This window comes from Oryzias latipes, chromosome 1 (genome assembly GCF_002234675.1).
Source record: "Oryzias latipes chromosome 1, ASM223467v1".
NCBI lineage: Eukaryota > Metazoa > Chordata > Actinopteri > Beloniformes > Adrianichthyidae > Oryzias > Oryzias latipes.
This window is the reverse complement of record NC_019859.2, coordinates 3,071,813-3,090,919: the sequence shown is the minus strand read 5'-3', so window position 1 is coordinate 3,090,919 and position 19,107 is coordinate 3,071,813. Positions and strand designations below refer to the sequence as shown.

General features: G+C 43.4%; 2 protein-coding genes across 5 annotated transcripts in view; one reads left to right on the top strand and one right to left on the bottom strand.

The window, feature by feature from the left end:
* rhbdf2 (rhomboid 5 homolog 2) overlaps positions 1 to 14,058 on the top strand; it is a 37,028-nt gene extending 22,970 nt beyond the window's left edge. For all 3 annotated transcript variants that reach the window (XM_011478340.3, XM_020704306.2, XM_020704272.2), the window contains exons 9-18: positions 1,131 to 1,242; positions 1,460 to 1,534; positions 2,517 to 2,678; positions 4,374 to 4,459; positions 4,542 to 4,614; positions 5,553 to 5,647; positions 6,000 to 6,075; positions 6,156 to 6,256; positions 6,385 to 6,538; positions 12,631 to 14,058. In XM_011478340.3, the coding sequence (XP_011476642.1) occupies positions 1,131 to 1,242; positions 1,460 to 1,534; positions 2,517 to 2,678; positions 4,374 to 4,459; positions 4,542 to 4,614; positions 5,553 to 5,647; positions 6,000 to 6,075; positions 6,156 to 6,256; positions 6,385 to 6,538; positions 12,631 to 13,062 (1,366 nt within the window). In that variant the 3' untranslated portion in view covers positions 13,063 to 14,058. The remainder of the gene's footprint in view (positions 1 to 1,130; positions 1,243 to 1,459; positions 1,535 to 2,516; positions 2,679 to 4,373; positions 4,460 to 4,541; positions 4,615 to 5,552; positions 5,648 to 5,999; positions 6,076 to 6,155; positions 6,257 to 6,384; positions 6,539 to 12,630) is intronic.
* A 209-nt stretch (positions 14,059 to 14,267) lies between these two features.
* On the bottom strand, positions 14,268 to 17,862 carry aanat (aralkylamine N-acetyltransferase). 2 transcript variants are annotated; one of them, XM_020704327.2, is made up of 4 exons: positions 17,565 to 17,862; positions 16,919 to 17,079; positions 16,654 to 16,808; positions 14,268 to 15,369 (listed from the first exon to the last, which is right to left on the bottom strand). In XM_020704327.2, exons 1-4 carry the CDS (start codon positions 17,591 to 17,593, stop codon positions 15,064 to 15,066), a joined length of 651 nt encoding a protein of 216 aa, XP_020559986.1. In that variant the 5' UTR covers positions 17,594 to 17,862; the 3' UTR covers positions 14,268 to 15,063.
* Positions 17,863 to 19,107: the final 1,245 nt, after the last annotated feature.

The following is a 19,107-nucleotide window of genomic DNA, read 5'->3' as shown; positions in this document are numbered from 1 at the left end:
CCTTTTATCGTGGAAACGCTCAAAATACTGGACTGCAACAGACCAAATCGTTGCGTACCGCTCCGTGGAAACGAGGCTTCAGAGAGCTGCTGCAGGCCAACTGTCAGGTTCCTTTTTACAAAATTCTTTTTTTTGCTCAAACTCCACTCTCTGTTTAAGGCTCAGAACTTTGGAATTTACTTCCCACTGGTTTGAAGTCTTTGACCAGTTTTAGCCTTTTTAAAAATGAAACTAAATATTGTTTGTAGGAAAACCTGTGTCGTTTTCTAGGACATAGTGTCTGCAGAGAGGCAGGAGTTTGGTAAAGACTTGTGGGCGGGGCCGTTGTTGTGGAGCAATCTCGCCCAATTTCCCATCGTGGCTTTGTTTACATTCTCTCCCGATAGCTTACAAACCCTCACAAGCTAACGTTGCCGGTGCAACAAAAATGTCGAGCAATATCAAAGCTCAGTTCTGATCCAGATTCCAGCTCGGATGAGGAAAACAAAGACGTTCATGGACCCATTTGTCTGCAAGTGGATGCATTTTTCTGTCTGCTTCTGATTCACCACATTTTGGATACAGAAATGCAATTTTTATCTTAATTTTTATTATACTTGTCCTCCTTACGAGAAAAATGCCACAAGAACGGGTTAAAAACACCATTTTCATTGGAGTGGATATTTAACGGGTTGGTCTGATGTGTGTTTTTATCTTTCTGATGAGTTTATACATTATTTTATGAATTTTCTAACATCTAGTATTGTGTTCTCATGTTTGTTATTCCTATTCTAATACTATTACTAATACTATACTACAATCAGTTTTTGCTGAAAGCATAAAAACTAAATTTAATAACTAAGTTGATTTAGTTATTTAGGAACTAAATTCAATTGAATTCTGTCTATGAGGAAGCAGAACATAATGCTCTGCCAGACGGCGAATATAGCGAGGGACCACTGTAACAGTAAAAATCATTAAATCTGGTTTTTAGAATTCAATAACATTTGAATCCATTGCTAATAAATTTGGGTTTGAGGTAGAATGATCTCACTGGAGTCATCTTTATTATGTAATTTTTGAAAAGTCCAAAACCACTACACATATTTCAGCTGCTTCAGCTGTTTTTTTCTTCCTGCTTGTGGTTTCAGGCCCTACTTCACTTATTGGGTTACGTTTGTCCACATAGTTATCACACTTCTGGCCTGCTGCACTTATGGCTTTGCCCCTGTGGGGTTTTCACAGCATTCGACAACAGATCTGGTGAGTGAAGCTTTGATCTTCATCAAAAATGCCCTCTGAACTCCAATATTTTTGCATGCGAGTTGGCAAGAATGACGCTTTTTATGGTAAAAAGGAGGCGGAAATACTGAAAATGTTTGTGGTTCATCTTTCCTTTGTTTAGTACTTTTAAAATTCCCGTTTTTCATTCTGAAAGTGATTCACTTTGTCTGTTACTGCGCTCTGTCGCCCTCTGCAGGTGCTAATGACCAAAGGCGTTTATGAAAGCGTCAAGTTCGTCCAGCAGGAGAACTTTTGGATTGGTCCGGGTTCGGTAAGTTGTCCACATGTTTCACTTGGAACGGCTCATGTGTTCAGACAGACAGTTATCACACACGAATGAAGCGAAGAACACTCTTTAGATCAGCGTTTTTCAACCTTTTTTTTGAGCCACGGCACACTTTAACCTTGACAAAGATCCCGCGGCACACCAGCATCCAAAAAAAAAAGGAAAAGCTCATAGTCTGTATTGATCTACAGCCTCTCCATGATCTCACGTGCATTTTGGTGATAATTGTGGCAGAAAAAGCTGGAAGCTGCAACTGTTTTTTCTAAAATAAAAGTTAAGTTAAAAGATTCAAAAACTGATGTGTGTTTGTTGTTGTTTTAAGACGTTAAGGGGAGAGACTCATTGTGCGCTGAGACGCTGTCACTTTAACCCAATGCATCATGGGAGATGTAGTGCAAAAATCTGTTTTGTTCACTTGTTCCACAGTCTTGACACCGGATTCTGTGGAAAGCTACACCGCTAAAGACGAGCTTTAGCTGGTATTTTTGGTGGAACTGAGAGACTTTATGAGCAGAATCGGAACAAGGAAGTGAAGACTTTAACCACTTCTGATTGGTCAGACTGATGATGTGATTAAGCCTCCAAGAATTATTGGTGGAGACAGTTTAAAGGGGCGGGACTTTTCCTAAAACAGAGCTTTAGTGGCAGCTAAATCGCGGTACCGTCATTCTTATCAAAATGTCTTTAATAGAATCAAATAAACACAAAGAAAAAAGTATTTTACCATCTTTCATATTCCTAACTTCTCAGTGTTTTAACAGGGTTTGTTTGGATGAACAAAGAGCTGAAATCCTGAGATGGAAAATGTTTTTAGATCAGTTAAGGAGGGCAATTTCCCTCGGTACACTAGTGTGCTGCGGCACACTGGTTGAAAAACACTCTCTTTAGAGGACTTGAAATGATGTTCTGTCTTCTTTGGCACTTCTTTCTGATTAATGTATTTTCAATCCTTCTCCTGGGTTTTCAGGAGGATCTGATCCACTTGGGGGCTAAGTTCTCCCCCTGCATGCGGAAGGACGCACAGATAGTCAAATTGATCCAAAATGCCCAAAACCTTGAGAGGGAGTCTGGCTGCTGTGTTCAGAACGATAACTCTGGATGTGTGCAGACGCAAAGCAACGACTGCTCTGTAAGGCTTTTTCATTTGTGCCCTTTTCACATTCTGAGTCAACCACTTTATATCTGTTTAGGTGCTCATGACCTAAACCTGGTGATTTGGTGACATGTGACCTACGGAGAAATCTGAAAATATGCAACTCTTTAGAATAAAAGGCGATTATGAGCTGTAAACATAATCAACTGAAAAACTGTGATATACACGACTCACAATAACTCAGGGATTTTGTGAAAAATTTAGTGGATGTCATGAACACAGTGTTTGTTTTACTTCACAGTTTTTCAGGAAAGGGAGGTAATTGTATATTGGGGTGACAGAAAGACCTCATTTTGTGTTTTCCTCATAACCGTCTCACTCTGTTCAGTTGGTCTGATTTATTGGGGCAGAAAAACGACAATTCTTAAAGATAAACCTTTTCAATGTTGCATCAATGTTAACATTCTTGGAGTCTAAAAAGCTGATTTAGCCAGTAAGTCATTCCAAGTTCATCATTCAAACAGTCATGAAGACACGACGTTGCTTAACAGATGTTAGAACAGGTTGGTAGTCGACAGTCGGGTGTTGCAGGTGAACTTGATGAATCTCAAAGTGTCATCAGCAAACTTTCACCAAGACACAGAATTACTGGCCTCTAGTGACAGGCCCAGGAGTGGAGCCCCGCCGATGACAGACCACAACAATAACCAGAACCTAAGGACCTCAAACGTGGTTTAGCAAACGCCAAACAGCTGCAGGCCCCGTTTACCAGATGTGAGGGGTACTCAGGTTTCCCCGCAAACCATTCGACTCCACCGCTTTGACTGGAATGACAGACAACTGTTGCTGGTGACTCCACTGACATCAAGACACCGTTAGACAAAAGACCATGTGACCTGGAACAGGCAGCAATGGTCTACCATCCTGTTCACTGATGAGTGTCAGGTCACCTCGCACAGAATCGATGGTCGTCAGCGTTGCTGATGAAGGCGAGGTGAGCAATAAGCCAAGGTCAACATGGTCTCCAGGGTTGGCTTTGGTGTAGGAGGAGCAACAGTCTGGACGGCCATCAAGTCTGTGCAAAACTCCTTTGACTATTTTAGGTGGTCCAGCCATGTACTTCATCATAGAACTATCATCATTCCCCAATTCTACCAGAACACCCCAACTTTCTGTTCGTGGATGATAATACTCCACCACATGGTGCCAGAAGTGTCACAGCTGGACTTCAGGAAGTGGAAGTGCCTTACATGGTGTGTCCAGCGATGACCCTTGACCTGAACCCCATAGAGCACGTCTGGGACCAGCTGAAGCAGAGACTGGATGGTCGGACCCCCAAAAGTAGAACGCCTCAGAACAGCATAATGATGCCAGTGAGGAGCACGAGACGTCACTGTCAAGCTGTTATTCCACACATGAAGGAAATACCTGCTAATGACATGGTCAATGATTGTTTTTAGGGGATATCTTTTGCATTGCCTTCATTTTAGGGGTAATTAATATCAAACTAATGAAATTGGTGTTTCTTCTCATTCATTGTTCTGAATATCAAAGGAAACTTTAAACATATTGAATTGAAAATCAAACAAAATAGAAAAAGCACTCGTAAATAACAATATCCCTAACTTACTGTGAGTAGTGTTCATGAAATATTTAAAATGCTTTTAGGGTAAATCTACATACGTTGTTGCTTTGAAGTGAGGATTCATTTAAAACTGTGATTGAATGCAGGACATGCTGGCAACCTTTATCAAGTGGAGAAATGAAACGGTGGACTTTAATAGGTCGTCAGGGGCCGTCTGTCATCAGGATCCCAGGTGAGGGTGCAGATCTCGATACAGATCCCAAATTCTGACCTCTGCCAGAACTGACTTGTGCCGTGTTTGATGTTGTGATCAGAGTCTGCGATGAGCCCGCCTCTTCCAAGACGATCAAGATTCACATGTGGCCAGACGACATCACCAAGTGGCCGGTGAGGGGCAATGGTTCCATTTTGAAAAAAATGTTTAAAAAAATTGGGGTGCTTTTGCATCAGGGGGTTTGGTTCACTCTAGCCTCCTCAGAGGATCTATAAATCCCACCTAGAATCTAGCTTGGACCAGTAGGAAAACTCTAATCTGGCTGGAAACAAGTCTTTGTACACAAGTTAGTCGGCATTACTACCCCAAACATCAGCTGTTGTTTTACTCCAGTCTGAGTTCAGACCATTGACTATCAGAGAACTGAACTGACGTCACCCTCAGAAAATGGAAAATAGAAAATTGGCTCTAACCAAATTAAGTCAATGGAGTCACCATTTTTTCACTTCAGTTTACGTCACAGTTACGTTGGTAAGCAGTGATTTCTTGGTTGGTTTGAGTCAATGTTTTTATGGCAACCAATCAGGAGTGAGCTTGTTGGAAGTCCACACCCCTACCACTTGAAAGCGGGCTACACCACATCTATCAATGAAACGTTTTGAACAGTGGGCATGGGGGCCAGCAGGCACCGCCTATTGATTCATCTGATTGGTCAGTTTATAACTTCTAATACCTTACACTACAGAAAAAGCATGAAAAAAGAGGATTATTAAGAACATTTAAAAGAAAAAGTATCAGAGCAGGAACGGTTCTTCTCACCAATAGAATGACTGAGTAACAGCTGTTTATTTCTCTATAGAAATCTATGGGATTTTGGCTTTTTGGAGGCAACATGTACTTCCTGTTTGGAACACCAGGGGGGAGGAGTCACTCAGTCCAGTTCTCATGCCCAGTCAGTACTTTAGAGTGAGAAAATAAACTGTTTTTTCCTGCTCCCAGCCCATTCAGAGTCCACCAGACTATCCTGGTGTGAAAGCGCCCCGAGTCTTTGATGCCATCGTCTTTATCAAAGGTGCATTTTCTCTACGAACCCCCACCTGTCTTCCTCTAGATCTGCACAATACCCACGACGTTTATCAAAACAGGCTTCAGACACTTGGACTGTAACATCATAGGCCGGCCTTGCTGCATAGGAACTAAGGGCAGGTAAAAATAGTTTCACTGATTTAACATATTTTCCCAAATATAATAACCCTTTAATAACAGAGCTTTAGCTCCAGGGTTGACATTCGTAAAACTACCGTACCTCTTTAACCTTTAACACAATTAACATGATTCCAGCAGATTCTGAAGGGGAGAAAAGCAGCATGACACCTTTAAACAAAGCTGTTTTTCTCCGTGTCAGAATCAGCGGATTCACGTTGATCGTGTAAACGGTCAAAAGACCATGTGGTATTTAGGTGTTAAAGGGTTAAAGAGAAGGAATACTTCTTTATAAAAAGAGTTTGGGATATGAATGGATCTGATTCTGGTTGATGTGTTTTCCTGTCTGCTACAGATGTGAGATCACAACTAGAGAGTACTGCTCCTTCATGCACGGTTACTTCCACGAAGAGGCCACACTGTGCTCACAGGTAGCGTGGGATGCCTTCATGTTTTGGTGGACCCTCCCTCTGCATTCCCATCTGTCTCTGATGTCCCCGCTGTCGCACAGGTCCACTGTCTGGATGAAGTGTGCGGCCTGCTGCCTTTCCTCAACCCAGCCATCCCCGATCAGGTCTATCGACTCTGGCTGTCCCTCTTCCTCCATGCCGGGTAAGTCACCAATGTGCTGAAATCTTTATTTACCCATTTTAATGGAGCTTTTATTCTCTGGAAGAGGTCTCCTCATCAGTGGTCATTGGGAGAATGTGGATGAATTTGGACATGATCTGTCTCTGCAGGTTGCTGCACTGTGTGGTGTCGGTGGTGTTCCAGATGACCATCCTGAGGGACCTGGAGAAGCTGGCCGGTTGGGGCCGCATTTCTGTGATCTACATCCTCAGCGGCATCACTGGGAACCTGGCATCGGCCTTGTTTCTGCCTTACAGGGCTGAGGTGAGCTGACGACTGCTTTTAAAGGAGTTTCTTACCAACACACTGTATCTGATGTAAAAGCAGACTCATTTATGGGATTAGTTTGGTTGGGATTAGAAAGCCAACATCTTTTAGGTATAAATGCTGTTAAGGCCATTTCAAAATAGAGATTGAAATCACTTTCTCTCATTTTGAGGAAACTTTCCTGGCTGTATTTCACTTTTTCCCTTGTTTTATCATATACAAAATCACATACATCACTCGTACTGAAAACTGCCTTCTAAATCCTATTATAGATGGTAAATGGCGGATACTTTAGCTTCCTCAAAGGCCCAAAGCGCCCGACAGTCACAAACCCACTCACCCATTCACACACATGGGCAGGTAGGGCGGGAATTGAACCTGCAATCTTCCGATCAGAGGTCGACCGCCCCCTGTCACATTTAAATGAACATTAATGGCTCCAAACTGTACGGCAGCAAAGCTCTGATATTGCCTGCTGCTTTATTTTGCTACGTTAATGTTAGTTTGGACTTGTGAGGCGCTACAAGCTAGCGGGGAAAAATGTAAACAAGGGGCTGATGGGAAATAAACGGAGCGAACTCCTACCCTCAACTCAGAGGAATTTCTAATGAACTCCTGCTGCTCTGCAGAAAATATGTTCTTTTGTTTTTTTATTTTGGCTAAAAACTGCACAAACATAATTAAAAGACCATTCCGAACACTTTGAAACGAGAAAAAGGATAATTAGAGTGCGACTTTAACTTGCAGTGGAAACACAAACTAAGAAAACCTGAGTTTATTTGACACTAAGTGAAACTGTCGTTTTCTCACTTCTTTTGTACTTTGTTTGTTGGGAATCTCCTTCACACTTGGTGCACATGTAATCCCAGCAATGACCTCCTAAATCTCTTAATTCCATTTGGATGAATTAGGACGATGATTGCCCTTTATCCATTCTTCAGAAACCCAGCATGCTTCCTGTCTACCCGTTTTCCCCGCCTCCATCCTTAAAGAGTTGTGGATCATTTCATTTCCACTTCTTTACCGTCAGATCTCCGCTTGGATCTGCCGTCTCCGTGGTGATGGGATGTAGAACTTCCCTTTCCTCCTCTTGCTTTCCCTTTGTGCCCCTCAGATTATTTTAGATCATTTCTCCTGCAGAGGATTATCAGAGCAGACCTGACTGCCCCGGTCTGGAGAAGGCCAAAAGTTGGCTGCCAACTCTCTCTGGAATGTGATCGTGCCGATTCCCAGAGAGCTTTGCTTCATGTGGCAACGAGTTCATGTGAAAAGAGCGCTGCCATCCAACCGGCAAACGTCTCCGAGCACAAGCCGAGTGAAACATAAGAAACTTCCATACTTCTTCAGAGTGACACCACCGCGAGCGCCGCTAATCCGGATGTAAATTTAGTGGCTTTGCAGGGATGAAGCGAGGAGCTCTGGGAATAGAAAACTGGTTAGTAAAGGATGGAACCACTGCTGTTCCTCGCCAAACTCCTCCTGAGAACTCGGTCCCGTCGACTGTCCGGGACAAAGCTTTGTCAATACCGTAATCCCGTCCAGAGCGTCCTGCTGAAGGAAAGTTGAAGCACACTTACTGACACAAAAGATTAAACGTGAGCGGGAAAGATTCCGATTAAAACTGCTAATTAGATTATGTCTGCTTATTGATCATTGCTTTTCTCTCTGTAAAAGCTGAAATTAGACTTTTTGTTGTAAAACCCCCCAACCCTAACACCCTGAAACTATTGTGTCAGAGTCAAAGCTTCTATACGGCCCCTCAATAGATTTCCAAGGAAATGATGAATGAATCATCCTGTTTTCCCAGCAGGTTTGGCCTCTCCTGCATGTGTCGGTAAGAAACCACTTTCCCCCTCCTGGAGAGTAGCCCGAAGCCATTATTCAGATTAAAGCCTTACAACTGCCCTCATGGGTGGATACGGGCCGTCTGTGGGCAAAATCAGGAAAGAAAATAAATCTTGAAACAGAGAGACCGCAAATGGTGACCCTCATCATACCAAGGACTCCAAGGACTACTGTGCACTTTTTTTTTTTTTGCTTGGAGATCAGTGAAGAAGCAGAACAAGTTAGTGTAGACGTGAACATAAAACACAGCATACAGGATTATTGTGCCACCCACATCGTGTATAAACTAAACTTATTCAGCTTTCTTTACAGTCAACCTGTAACCACCAGGAACAATGTGGGGCTCTTGCTCAAGGACACTTCAACACATAGACGGGCAAGGCGGGAACCTAACCTGCGATCAGAGGTCGACCGCTTTACCACTGCGACCACGGCTGCTCCTGGTAGTTAAAGTGACACCTGATGCTCTGAACTCCCACAACCGGGATGAAGGCGGTGATTTTATTTTAACAGGAACGCGTACAAATGGCTTGGTGCGTGTGCAAAGATCCTCTACGGCAGGGGTCGGGAACCTTTTTGGCCAAGAGAGCCATAAACGCCACATATTTTTAAATGTAATTTCGAAAGAGCCATACAATAATGTAGTGTCCTTTTCCCACACGGAGACTTAACCTCTTTTAAGGTTCTTTATTCTGGTTAATGCAGGCTGTAACAAATGCCGTAAATTAATTCAGCAGCTCCTGAATCTCTCCCGCCGAGACGAGAGCGCTTCTCCCAACTTTATATTCCCCCCTCCCGCTCCAGCCCTCCCATTTCCCTTATTCGGCCCATAGCTGAACCCCATTGGTCCAAATTAACTAACAACAGGCTGAGCGACAGAACTAAGAGCCAATCAGATCTCTGCTTGATGCGTTCAAGGAACTCCAGAACTTTTAACGCGGCCCAACAGCCAAGTTAAACTCAGTCCGCTACAATATGTTTAAAACTAAATATTCAAGTGAATGTGTGCATTTGATATAATTTCAACACTTTTAAAGTACAATAAGTCTGTGGATTATTTTTAATAACATTGTTATGCTGTTGCTAATAAATGATGAGTATTTCTCGTGGTAGTTTTGTTGATGGTCTAGTCTGGTTGATACGTGGTGAGTTTCTGCTTCGTTCAGGCGTTGAGACTTTAAACGTGATCATAGGTCTGAATGTTCTGTAAATGTGAGACAGACTGCTCACATGCAGACGCGGAGCCAAACACACACACTCACACGCTGCAGTGAGTGACGGGCAGCAGGTTTTATGTTTTTACAATCCCTGCGCGGTTCACCTTACTGACCGAGCCCACAACTCCACCCTCACCCTCTGCTTTCTCCCTCTCAGTCACATCCCGTCCCCGCTACTGCGCGCTCTTTCTCAGAGACGGGGGCGCGCAATTTTAGGCACGGCAATTCACAGGTTTCCGGCTGGTACAAACTCTGTGAAATAATAGATAATAGTAAAGTGATAATGCTGGCGCAGATCCTTCTCTCCAAGCACCGCTACTACTGTGCGCCTCTGCCATCGCATCGCGCCCGAGAAGGACTGGTCTAATGAAAAAGAAAAAATTAAAAATGTGTCTGCGAGCCACATGTGACCATCAAAAGAGCCATATATGGCTCGCGAGCCATAGGTTCCCGACCCCTGCTCTACGGTGACAGACGCCACACTCTAACATCATTTGTTATTTATTGCACTGAAAACAAAGATTTCCAATTTAAAAAAAATTCTATTTTCCCATGAGAAGTTCCCAAATCTCCTTATCTTGAGAAAACGAGCTAAAACCAATAATATCCAACATCGTCTTCTGAGTAAACCAGTTGAGTCGATGGGTTTCTTTTTTGCTACTCGTCACTGTAAACATTTCCTTTGAAGTTTCAGACAGAACATCCAATCGTTCAGCCTCTAACGAAGCGTCCTACGTTGAACGTCGTGTTTCATTCACATTCAAAGCACTGAAAGACCACATTTGTAAAATAATCCCTAAATGTGAGAAACTCTCGTCTTCATGTCTCCGTACTTTCTCGCTCTTTCCGCTCTGCTCATCACCTCTGTGGCCTTTCCACCCCCAGAATATCCGCAGGAAGCGCACGCCGCCTAAAGCGCCGCACGTCCGTCCACTTAAAGCTGCGCTTTAGGCGGATTATCCTGCAGGTGTTAAGTCATGGAAAATGACTCGCACAGCAAGACTGTGGAATGAGAGGAAAGCAGCTCCTCTCAAATGAGCTTTGTTTCTGTTTTTGTAAATACTACGTCTTTATGAAGTAAAAATATAATATTAATAATCCTCCTCATTTTTTTCAGGCATTATCACTAAAGTCGGTAATGTTTTAATCATCTCTAATTAGAAAACAGTTTCATCTTAAACTGATTAGCTTTAAGGACAGTTTTTTACTTTTGACTTTTAATTAGCCTTAAAGAATCCAGTAAAAAAATAAAAACGAATTCTGATCAAAACAGGATTTGTGGACGTTGTTGCCTCAAGATGGAGGTTAATAATAGTTAAGAATACAGCGTTATGTTTTACCAAAAGCTTCTCCGTCTTGACCATGGAGGAAGAGAACAGGAGGTTTGTTTACAGAGTCCCATCAAAATGGGATTTCTTACTATTATTTACAACGCTCCTCTCTCGTAACAGGATGAGGGAGTCAGTTCAGCCTCATAGATCTATAAACCTATGGTAAGAAAAGTAAAACCAAACTGGTACCAGCTTCCTAAAACCCCCTGTGGGACGATGCACCAGTTTGAGGTTCTTAGAAGCTCCATCTGCCTTTGCAGACTGCATTCACACACTAGATCAAACTTCACTGCAACTTCTATACAGTTATTGAATTCAGAAAAGACTAGAAATAATTTTTTTTTTCATATTTTTATGGTAAAGGATGGAGGTGTCAGCTGGGATATCAACTCAGAAATTTCAGAAATTCTTCATCTAATGTCATTAAATGTGATTAAAAAAGGCAAAGACAACTTTTACTTCTCACTTCCTTTTGGATATTTCTATTTTTCCTTCTTAAAGTAAATGTCTGAAAAAAAAGATCGTCAAAATATAAATGTATGACCAAAGGAGAGTTTCTGACATGTTTTTAGGCGTGTTTTGTGCAGACATCCCAACTTTACATCTAAATTCTTCCAACAAGTTTTGACATTTTTGCTGAAAATGTCACTTTTTCTGTTCAAATCTGAATCAGTGATTTATTACACCTTAATTAGATTCTGGTTTGTTCACCGTTGGCCTGCGTGTCCCAGCGCGGCGCACAGACGAACACGCAAACTCTTTGCTTTTTGACTTCCGCTGAAGAAAACTGTGGGGGTAAAAGTGAAGGCAGCCCGTCGTAGCAGCGAGTTGGTGTCCATCAGGCCGTATAACTGGAAGGTTGGGAGTTCAAATCCACAGTTGAGTCACACCCTGCTTGCATTAAGGGGTTAAACCACCAAATGGTTCCTGAGTGCGGCTGTGTCGGCAGCTCGCCGCTCCCCCATGGGGTGAACTGCGGAGAACAGATTTCGCACAGCTAGGTGCGTGACAGCTAATGGGGCTTTGACCTTTAACTTCCTGTGGCGTGGCGTCCTTCTGCTGTGCAGGGAGTGCCAGGCTGTCTCTGCGGCGTGGAGCTCGGCGGGCGGGGCTGTCTCCGTTTAACGCCTTCACAGATTAGCCATCTGTTTATGAGCGGCCCACGTGTCCAAACTGAGCTGCTCGCCGTTCACCGCCTGACCCACTCACTCCAACAGGATCCCTGAACAATGACCTGTTCCCACTCGGAGTGATCCTCACCCCAAATAGGAAGTGACCAACCATCTCTGGTGTCCTGGACAGATCCCATGAGTCCAGGGAGAGTCAGTCCACTTCTAGAGGCGTCTTCAGACCCGGCTAGCAGGAGTCCAATATTCAGACTAAATCTGGGATGTTTGTTAGCCGTGCTCCACACTTTAGCTCCAGAAAGTCCCAGCATTTCATCCATTCTGCTGTTGCCGCCCATATTGGATAAAAAGACTCATTCAAACATTTTTGAACCAAATATTTTATGTCAATATTTTCTGAAATTCTGCTGAGAGCTAAACTCACGAGAAGTTTACAGCAGAACTAAACTGCTGCTTCAAGTACAGAAGCTCCTGATTGATGTCTGTGTGAACAGAACCACAGCAGCCGTGTGCCCCCCCCCCCGCGCCGCCACAGGCCTTCCTCACAGCTTCCTCCTCTCTCCCTGCAGGTGGGTCCCGCCGGCTCTCAGTTCGGACTCCTGGCTTGCCTCTTCGTGGAGCTCATTCAGGGCTGGCAGATTCTGGAAAAGCCCTGGAAAGCCTTCCTCAAGCTCCTGGGCATCGTGGTCTTCCTCTTCCTGTGCGGCCTCCTGCCGTGGATCGACAACATCGCGCACATCTTCGGCTTCCTCAGCGGCCTGCTGCTCTCCTTTGCCTTCCTGCCTTACATCATCTTCGGGACCTTCGACAAGTACAGGAAGCGCATCATGATCGTCATCTCCATGCTGGTCTACGTCGGGCTGTTCGCCTCGCTCATCATTTGGTTCTACATCTACCCCATCAACCTGAACTGGCTGGAGTATCTCACCTGCCTCCCTTTGACCAGCAAGTTCTGTGAAAAGTACGACATTGACCACGACATCGATCACGTGCACAAATGAGGTCGTCTTTGTGGCCTTCAGAGAACACGACAATCACGTTTTTTCTTCTTATTGTTCGCTCATGAGGGATCCGCCCAAAGAGAATCAAACGGGATCTTTCTTCTCGACGGCCTGCAGATGCACTAACCTCCTCTGAACCACTAATCCTCAGTCGGGTCTGGTACCGTCTGGAACCGAGCGGCTTCCCTGAGGCCCGGAAGAGACGCAAAGAACATCAAAAATCCGCTTCTTCCTGGTCTCTACTTGGACGCATCGCTTCAATCCGTTCTGCTGCTCGTCCTGGTTTCATGGTCGACTTGGAGAGCGCTAAACGCGACCGTTTGTCTTGAATGTGAAGGTGCGGCGGGAAACATCAGCGCTCGGTGAGATCACCGCCCAAATCCCAACTCGCTGCCTTAATCAGACTCCGGCTGTGGTTCTCTCTGAAGCGCGTTTGCGTTGAACCATCACAGCTGCACGGGTTCAGTCTGACCACAGAACAGCCATGAATGAGTTGGTTTCTTTTTCCTTCCCTTCCACTCTCGGTCTTGACGCTGTCGGATCGTCTCCCTGACGACGGGATCAAACCCACCTTAGCATGAAAAAAACCCAGACAAGTGGAAGGTTTGTTCTCCCGTTTGACCCCAGCTGACCGCAGAAATGTTGTTTGTGGGATTAAGAGGGTTTAGTTACTGTGTGAGATTATGTCAGTCAGTCAGTCAGTCAGTGGGGCGGAGGCCTCTGAGAACAGCAGAGGCTGAGAAACCCCCCTGAATCTGTAGTTGGAACAGCTGAAGATGCCTTTTCACACCGTCCCGACTCCGTGAGGCAGCTGCACTGCTCCGCCTGCATTTGGACCAAATAATCCCCATTTTTTTCTAATTTTTTGACAAAAAGGGAAAGTGTCAAACGAACTTCAGGTATTTGGCAAAGCACTGTTGTGCTCTTGCCTGAGTTTTCTATGTGACATGCAAGTTTTAAAGCAATCATATCAAAATAAATACTCTGGAAGAAAAAGCGAAAAGTTTTGTGGATGTTTATCTCTCTTCTTTTCTTGATTTGCTGCACGATTTTGCTCCCATGGATCTGCTCTGCTAAATATAAAAATGCCAAACTTGGGAGGAAAAATACATAAAAGCAGAAGAATTATGTCAGTTTTGACCGAAAAACGTCTACAAAATGTCAAACATATTTACACCGTGATAAACAAAATAAAAGAGGAAGCGTTATGCAGAAATGTTTATTGAGCTCCTGTTTGTGGAACCTACAATAGTGTGGTTCTCCATGAAGTCAGAAAGGAAAATTACAAAAATCCAACTAAATAATAAAAAAAAAGTTACGAGTTGGCAAACAACATTTGAGATGGAGGGTCTACGGTCAGGGATGCTTATTCTGCTTAGTTTAGCTTAGCCATTACCTACTGGATCTTATGACTGATTTCATGTTTATTATACAGTTACTGTTATGAAGCCCATTCAGACGACTATTGTTGTAATATTGGGCTATAGAAATAAAAATCTCATTGAATTAAATTTGTAACTTCAGGAACCTACATTTGGTGATGGGTTAAGAGAAAAAAAAAACTTTTTATATTTTTTATTTTTTTACTGTTTTGCTTTCTGATTGCCAAAAACAAGCAGCACATCACAACAACCATGAAGAGATCCCAGAAATCAAGAAAAGAAAAAAAATCTCCCACTTTTTTGTGATGTCCTCCCATTTGAAAGAGGCTTTTACTTTGGTGGTTCCATGGAAAAAGTTCAGAATAAAAAATTCTCCAAGGAAACTAGAAAACGTTCAATGGCATAAATAACTCATTGGAAGTTGTAGTGACTAAAAACCAATGAGGTAAAAGTGAAGAAAACGGCTTCGGTTGGTTTTCCCGCCCGTAAAACTTCCCAGAAGCTGCCTGCAGCTCTGACGTTCCTCCTCAGCGGATCCGGTCCAGCCGCGGGGAGCAGCAGACGTCCTGCTGCCTCTGAAGATCCCAGCAGTAAATCCAGAACCCGGCCCCCTCTGCGTTCAGCACCCACTGTTGCGCCGCATGAAGGCGTGTCCCCTGACCGGGTAGAACATCTCGGTGAAGGTCAGGGGCCCCACGGTGATCTCACTGGGGCCCAGAACGTGGAAACCTGACCTCTGGTAGAAGGGCACCAGGAAGTCCTCGCACATGAGCACAGCGCGGCGCACGTAGGGCAAGCAGCGCAGGTACTGCAGGTAACGCCACATCAGGATGGAGCCTTTTCCCTGCTGCCGGAAGGTCCGGTGCACGGCCAGGACGTGGACGTGGACGGTGGAGCCATGAGGTCTGTGAAGAGTCAGGGCGTCCTGGACCACAGAGCCGCAGGGAAAGGGTTCAGTTATTGAGAAGCTTCAACACCAGAATCCAAAACAATCTGAGAGGAATCGCGTTCTGTAAAGTGAACAGAATCAGAACCGGGTTCTGAAAGGGGATCTGGCAGCTTAAGGGGGGATTATTCTGACCCAAAACAACAGCCAACCTCTGCATATTATGCAGAAGGAGCCAAAAAGTCTGAAATAAAGCACTGATTTGTATTTATTATTGCTACCATTCTGATCAATATCAATCGACATAGGTGTTTTTGGCATAAATAAAATATAAACGCAAAGAGAATTTTTATTTTAAAATATAAAATAGTTATACCGTTTGGCAGCGGTTTACACGACTTTAAGCAGAGACCCCCTGGGTGTCATATGGGAGCATCTCAAAGCAGCAAATGTAGTTTAAAAGTGAATTTTCCCATTTGTGGTGAATCTCAACCAGAAAAATCATCCATTTGATAAACTGAAAAGAAATCAGAGCTTCCCCATATTGTTTTGAACATTAATGCACATTTAAAATCGTTACATTTTTTTAAGTATAAAAAATCTGCCTTATACTCCGGTGTGCCTAAAGTCTGACCTCCAGTTCATTTTTTGTGGTAAACGGCGTTCAAAAATCTGTCAAAAATGTTTTAGTTCGACTTCCTTTAACTGTTTGTGAATGAAGTAAAAAAAAGTTTGGGTTCGTCGTGTTACTTTCTCAACCAGGAGCCACAATGAAGGAATAAAAGAGCCACATGCGGCTCCGGAGCCTCAGGTTGCAGACCCCTGATCCACAGGGTCTCAATGCTTGCCTCCAAATGGCTCAACCAAAGAGAATTTGGCTGTACGCCCGTCTGTAATCACACCTACAGACAGCCTAAGTGCATCCGCCTTAAGTCTTGTTTAGTTCCCGGGTAGTTAAATTTAACTTATCAATATTTTAGCCTTTAAATTGAAGTTAAAAAGAATCTTTCCCATCTTTACAGATTCTCTTTTGACAGTTTTATAGTCTTTTGTAAGACATACTGTCACTCAAGAACACATTGAGGCCAAATCTTGATCCGTGTGTGTGTGGCATGTATTGGCCAAGAGAGATTTGTGGCTCAGCTGTCAGACTGCCTCTTCAGTGGGTGCGTGTCGTGTCCATAATGTCAAAGAAAACCCATTGAGGATGGATGAGAAGTGACCTGCTGTTTGTAAACCAGCTGGGTTCCTCAAGCATCGATTAACAGGACTTTCTGAAAGTTTCTGAAAACCACCATCAGGGTGTTTTCTGCTGCGCCTTACCAAGCTGAGCCGCTCCTGGTCCCACAGAGAGCCAATGATGAAGGCCACGAGCCGCCCTTCCTCGAACCACCCGAGAGACAGCTCGGGGCACAGCGTGAGAAAGTGACGCACTTCGTCCAGGTGGAGAGGACACTCACCGGACACGGAGATGAAGGCTGAAGAAGAAGAGGAAGGGGTCAGCAACTTTACGCACCAAAAATCCGTCCAGTTGCGCGGTTCCGGTTCACCCTCTCTACTGCTATCAGACTCAGACATCCAGAGTTACCTTCTCTTTCGATCTCAAACACGCTGATGGCGTCCTCCGGGCTGAGGGAGCGGAACTCGCTGGCCGGCAGCGTGTGCCGGCGGCCCTGAGGAACAGGTGAGCGCATGTGGAGCGGCTTCATGAAGTGCACCGTGCCGAGGGCGGGCATTCTCCAACTTCCACTGATTATTCCAAACAAGAAATGGCCTGGGTAAATATCACAAACCTCTCCAACCTCCTCTCTGAAATGATCCGCGCAGTCAGCGCGCAACGGAACCAAACAGCCGCGCGTAAAGGAAGACTGGAGCTGCGGGTGGCGCGCGTTTTGGGATTTTATACCGGCTCAGAGGTGGCGCTCTTTAATCCTTAGAGCTGGATCACCAAACCCACCTTCCCGCGTGAGCAGCTGAACAATAAACATCTTATTTTAACACAACTAAATGCATTATATACACCGGGTCAACACGGACACGAGCGTTTGTGATCCCCGTCATGCGCTCATCGTCGAGATGCGGATTGATTTATGCGTCAAAAGGTCTAAATTAATCATAAATGTATACATTAATGCGAAATGGAAATTATTTAAAGTGTTTCTAGAACATACAACTGTCACCTTTGATTCTGAAATAAAGCTTTTAACACAAACAGGTGAGTCAGAGAGATTTACCTGAAAGGGACTTTCCGTTTGCTGCTCATTAGTCCTTTAGGTAGAAGTTGCGGGATTTTTTTTCTGCGCTTTCTTTTTCAGATCCATAAGAGGATTATGGGATGTGGGGAGTTGTTTGTCATGTCTTCAGGGGTGAAGCCGTTCATGGGTGGAGTTTTGAGGTGTTGATCTCATTGAACAACTTCACTTGTTTATGTAAGGAGAGAGAACAACAAGAAAGGAAAACAAGACACGAAAAATGGCAGATAATAAATTAACAGTCAACAACATTTAAAGGAAGAAATAATGCTTTACGAGCGTACTTATAAACTGGCAAATAAATGTCGGAAAGTTGTTATTTTCCCCCAAAAAATTCGAAAATAAACATTTTTAGGATTAATAAACATGTTTTTTAACAGAAACAGACATGAAATAAAATGTTCATTTTATTCTTCAATGACAAACTTTATGAAAATCAGAAATTATTGTTAGCACATGCAAAACAGAATCTAAAAGGCAAAGGATAGCAGAAAAGAGGCAAGAAATCTGGAAATTCTAGATTTAACAGATTAGCAGAGGGTGCCAGAATGAGGTATAAAGAATCAATAAAGTCAGTTCCTGTTCAAAAAACAACTTTAATACCGAAAAGATTCAAAGTTTAAGTAAAATCTCATCAGGGTCATAAACCATACAGAAGGGCTGAGCTCTGGCAGTAAAAAACACTGATTTATGTGAGCTCAGAACTTGGATCAGTTCAGAACTTAACCAAATTAAAGTTTTTATTTTTTCTTGCATCAGCAGAAAGTGCAAACACATGTTTTTGTTCTTCTCGTTGATTAAGGTTGTCAGAGAATCACACACAAAAAATAAGATTAGTTGAAATAAAAAACACCGCGTCTGCTTTTATCGTCGAGATTTCTGTAGAAATCTAAATTAAATGGATAAATTATCTGTGAAAACTGGTTTCAAGCATAAAAAGTAAAAAATAATTTTCAATTCATAATTGAGAAAACCTTTAAGAGACGAAAAATCTTCAACTTCAAGCACGCCAATCATCTTCTGATCTATTTTCAAAGCATGCCCAGTGGTTTTTAATTATGTATATGGAGTTTTTAGCTAAAATAAAATCGTTTTCCAGAACATAGTTTCTACAGAGTAGGAGGAATTTATTAGAAATTCACCTCTGAGTTGTTGGCGGGACTGTTTGTCCTAACATAACTGGTGCAACAAAAATGGCAAGCAATATCAGAGCTATCCAGTTGTAGAGTTTAGATCCAGATTCCAGCTCAGACAAGGAAAACAAAGACGTTCGTGGATCTATTTTTCTGCGAGTGGATGCATCAGAATGGAGCAGAGCCGGAAGCTTGTGGCCCGCCGAACATTATTTTCTACGTCACAAATACAATCTTTTTCAAACTGGATTGTTTTATCTGCTTCTGATTTGCAATGGTTTTTAATAAAGAAGTAGCCAGAAATTCGATTTTTTTGCTTAATTTTCTTAATGTATGTCCTTTATCGTCAGAAAATGCCATGAAAACGTGTTAAAGGCACAATTTTCTTTGGA

Coding starts and splice junctions, on each gene's coding strand:
- aanat (XM_020704327.2), bottom strand. CDS start 17,593: ATGAGCAGCAAACGGAAAGTCCCTTTCAG. Junction 17,080..17,564: donor AAACGGAAAGTCCCTTTCAG/GTAAATCTCTCT, acceptor TGGAATAATCAG/TGGAAGTTGGAGAATGCCCG. Junction 15,370..16,653: donor ACCAGGAGCGGCTCAGCTTG/GTAAGGCGCAGC, acceptor TCTGTGGTCCAG/GACGCCCTGACTCTTCACAG.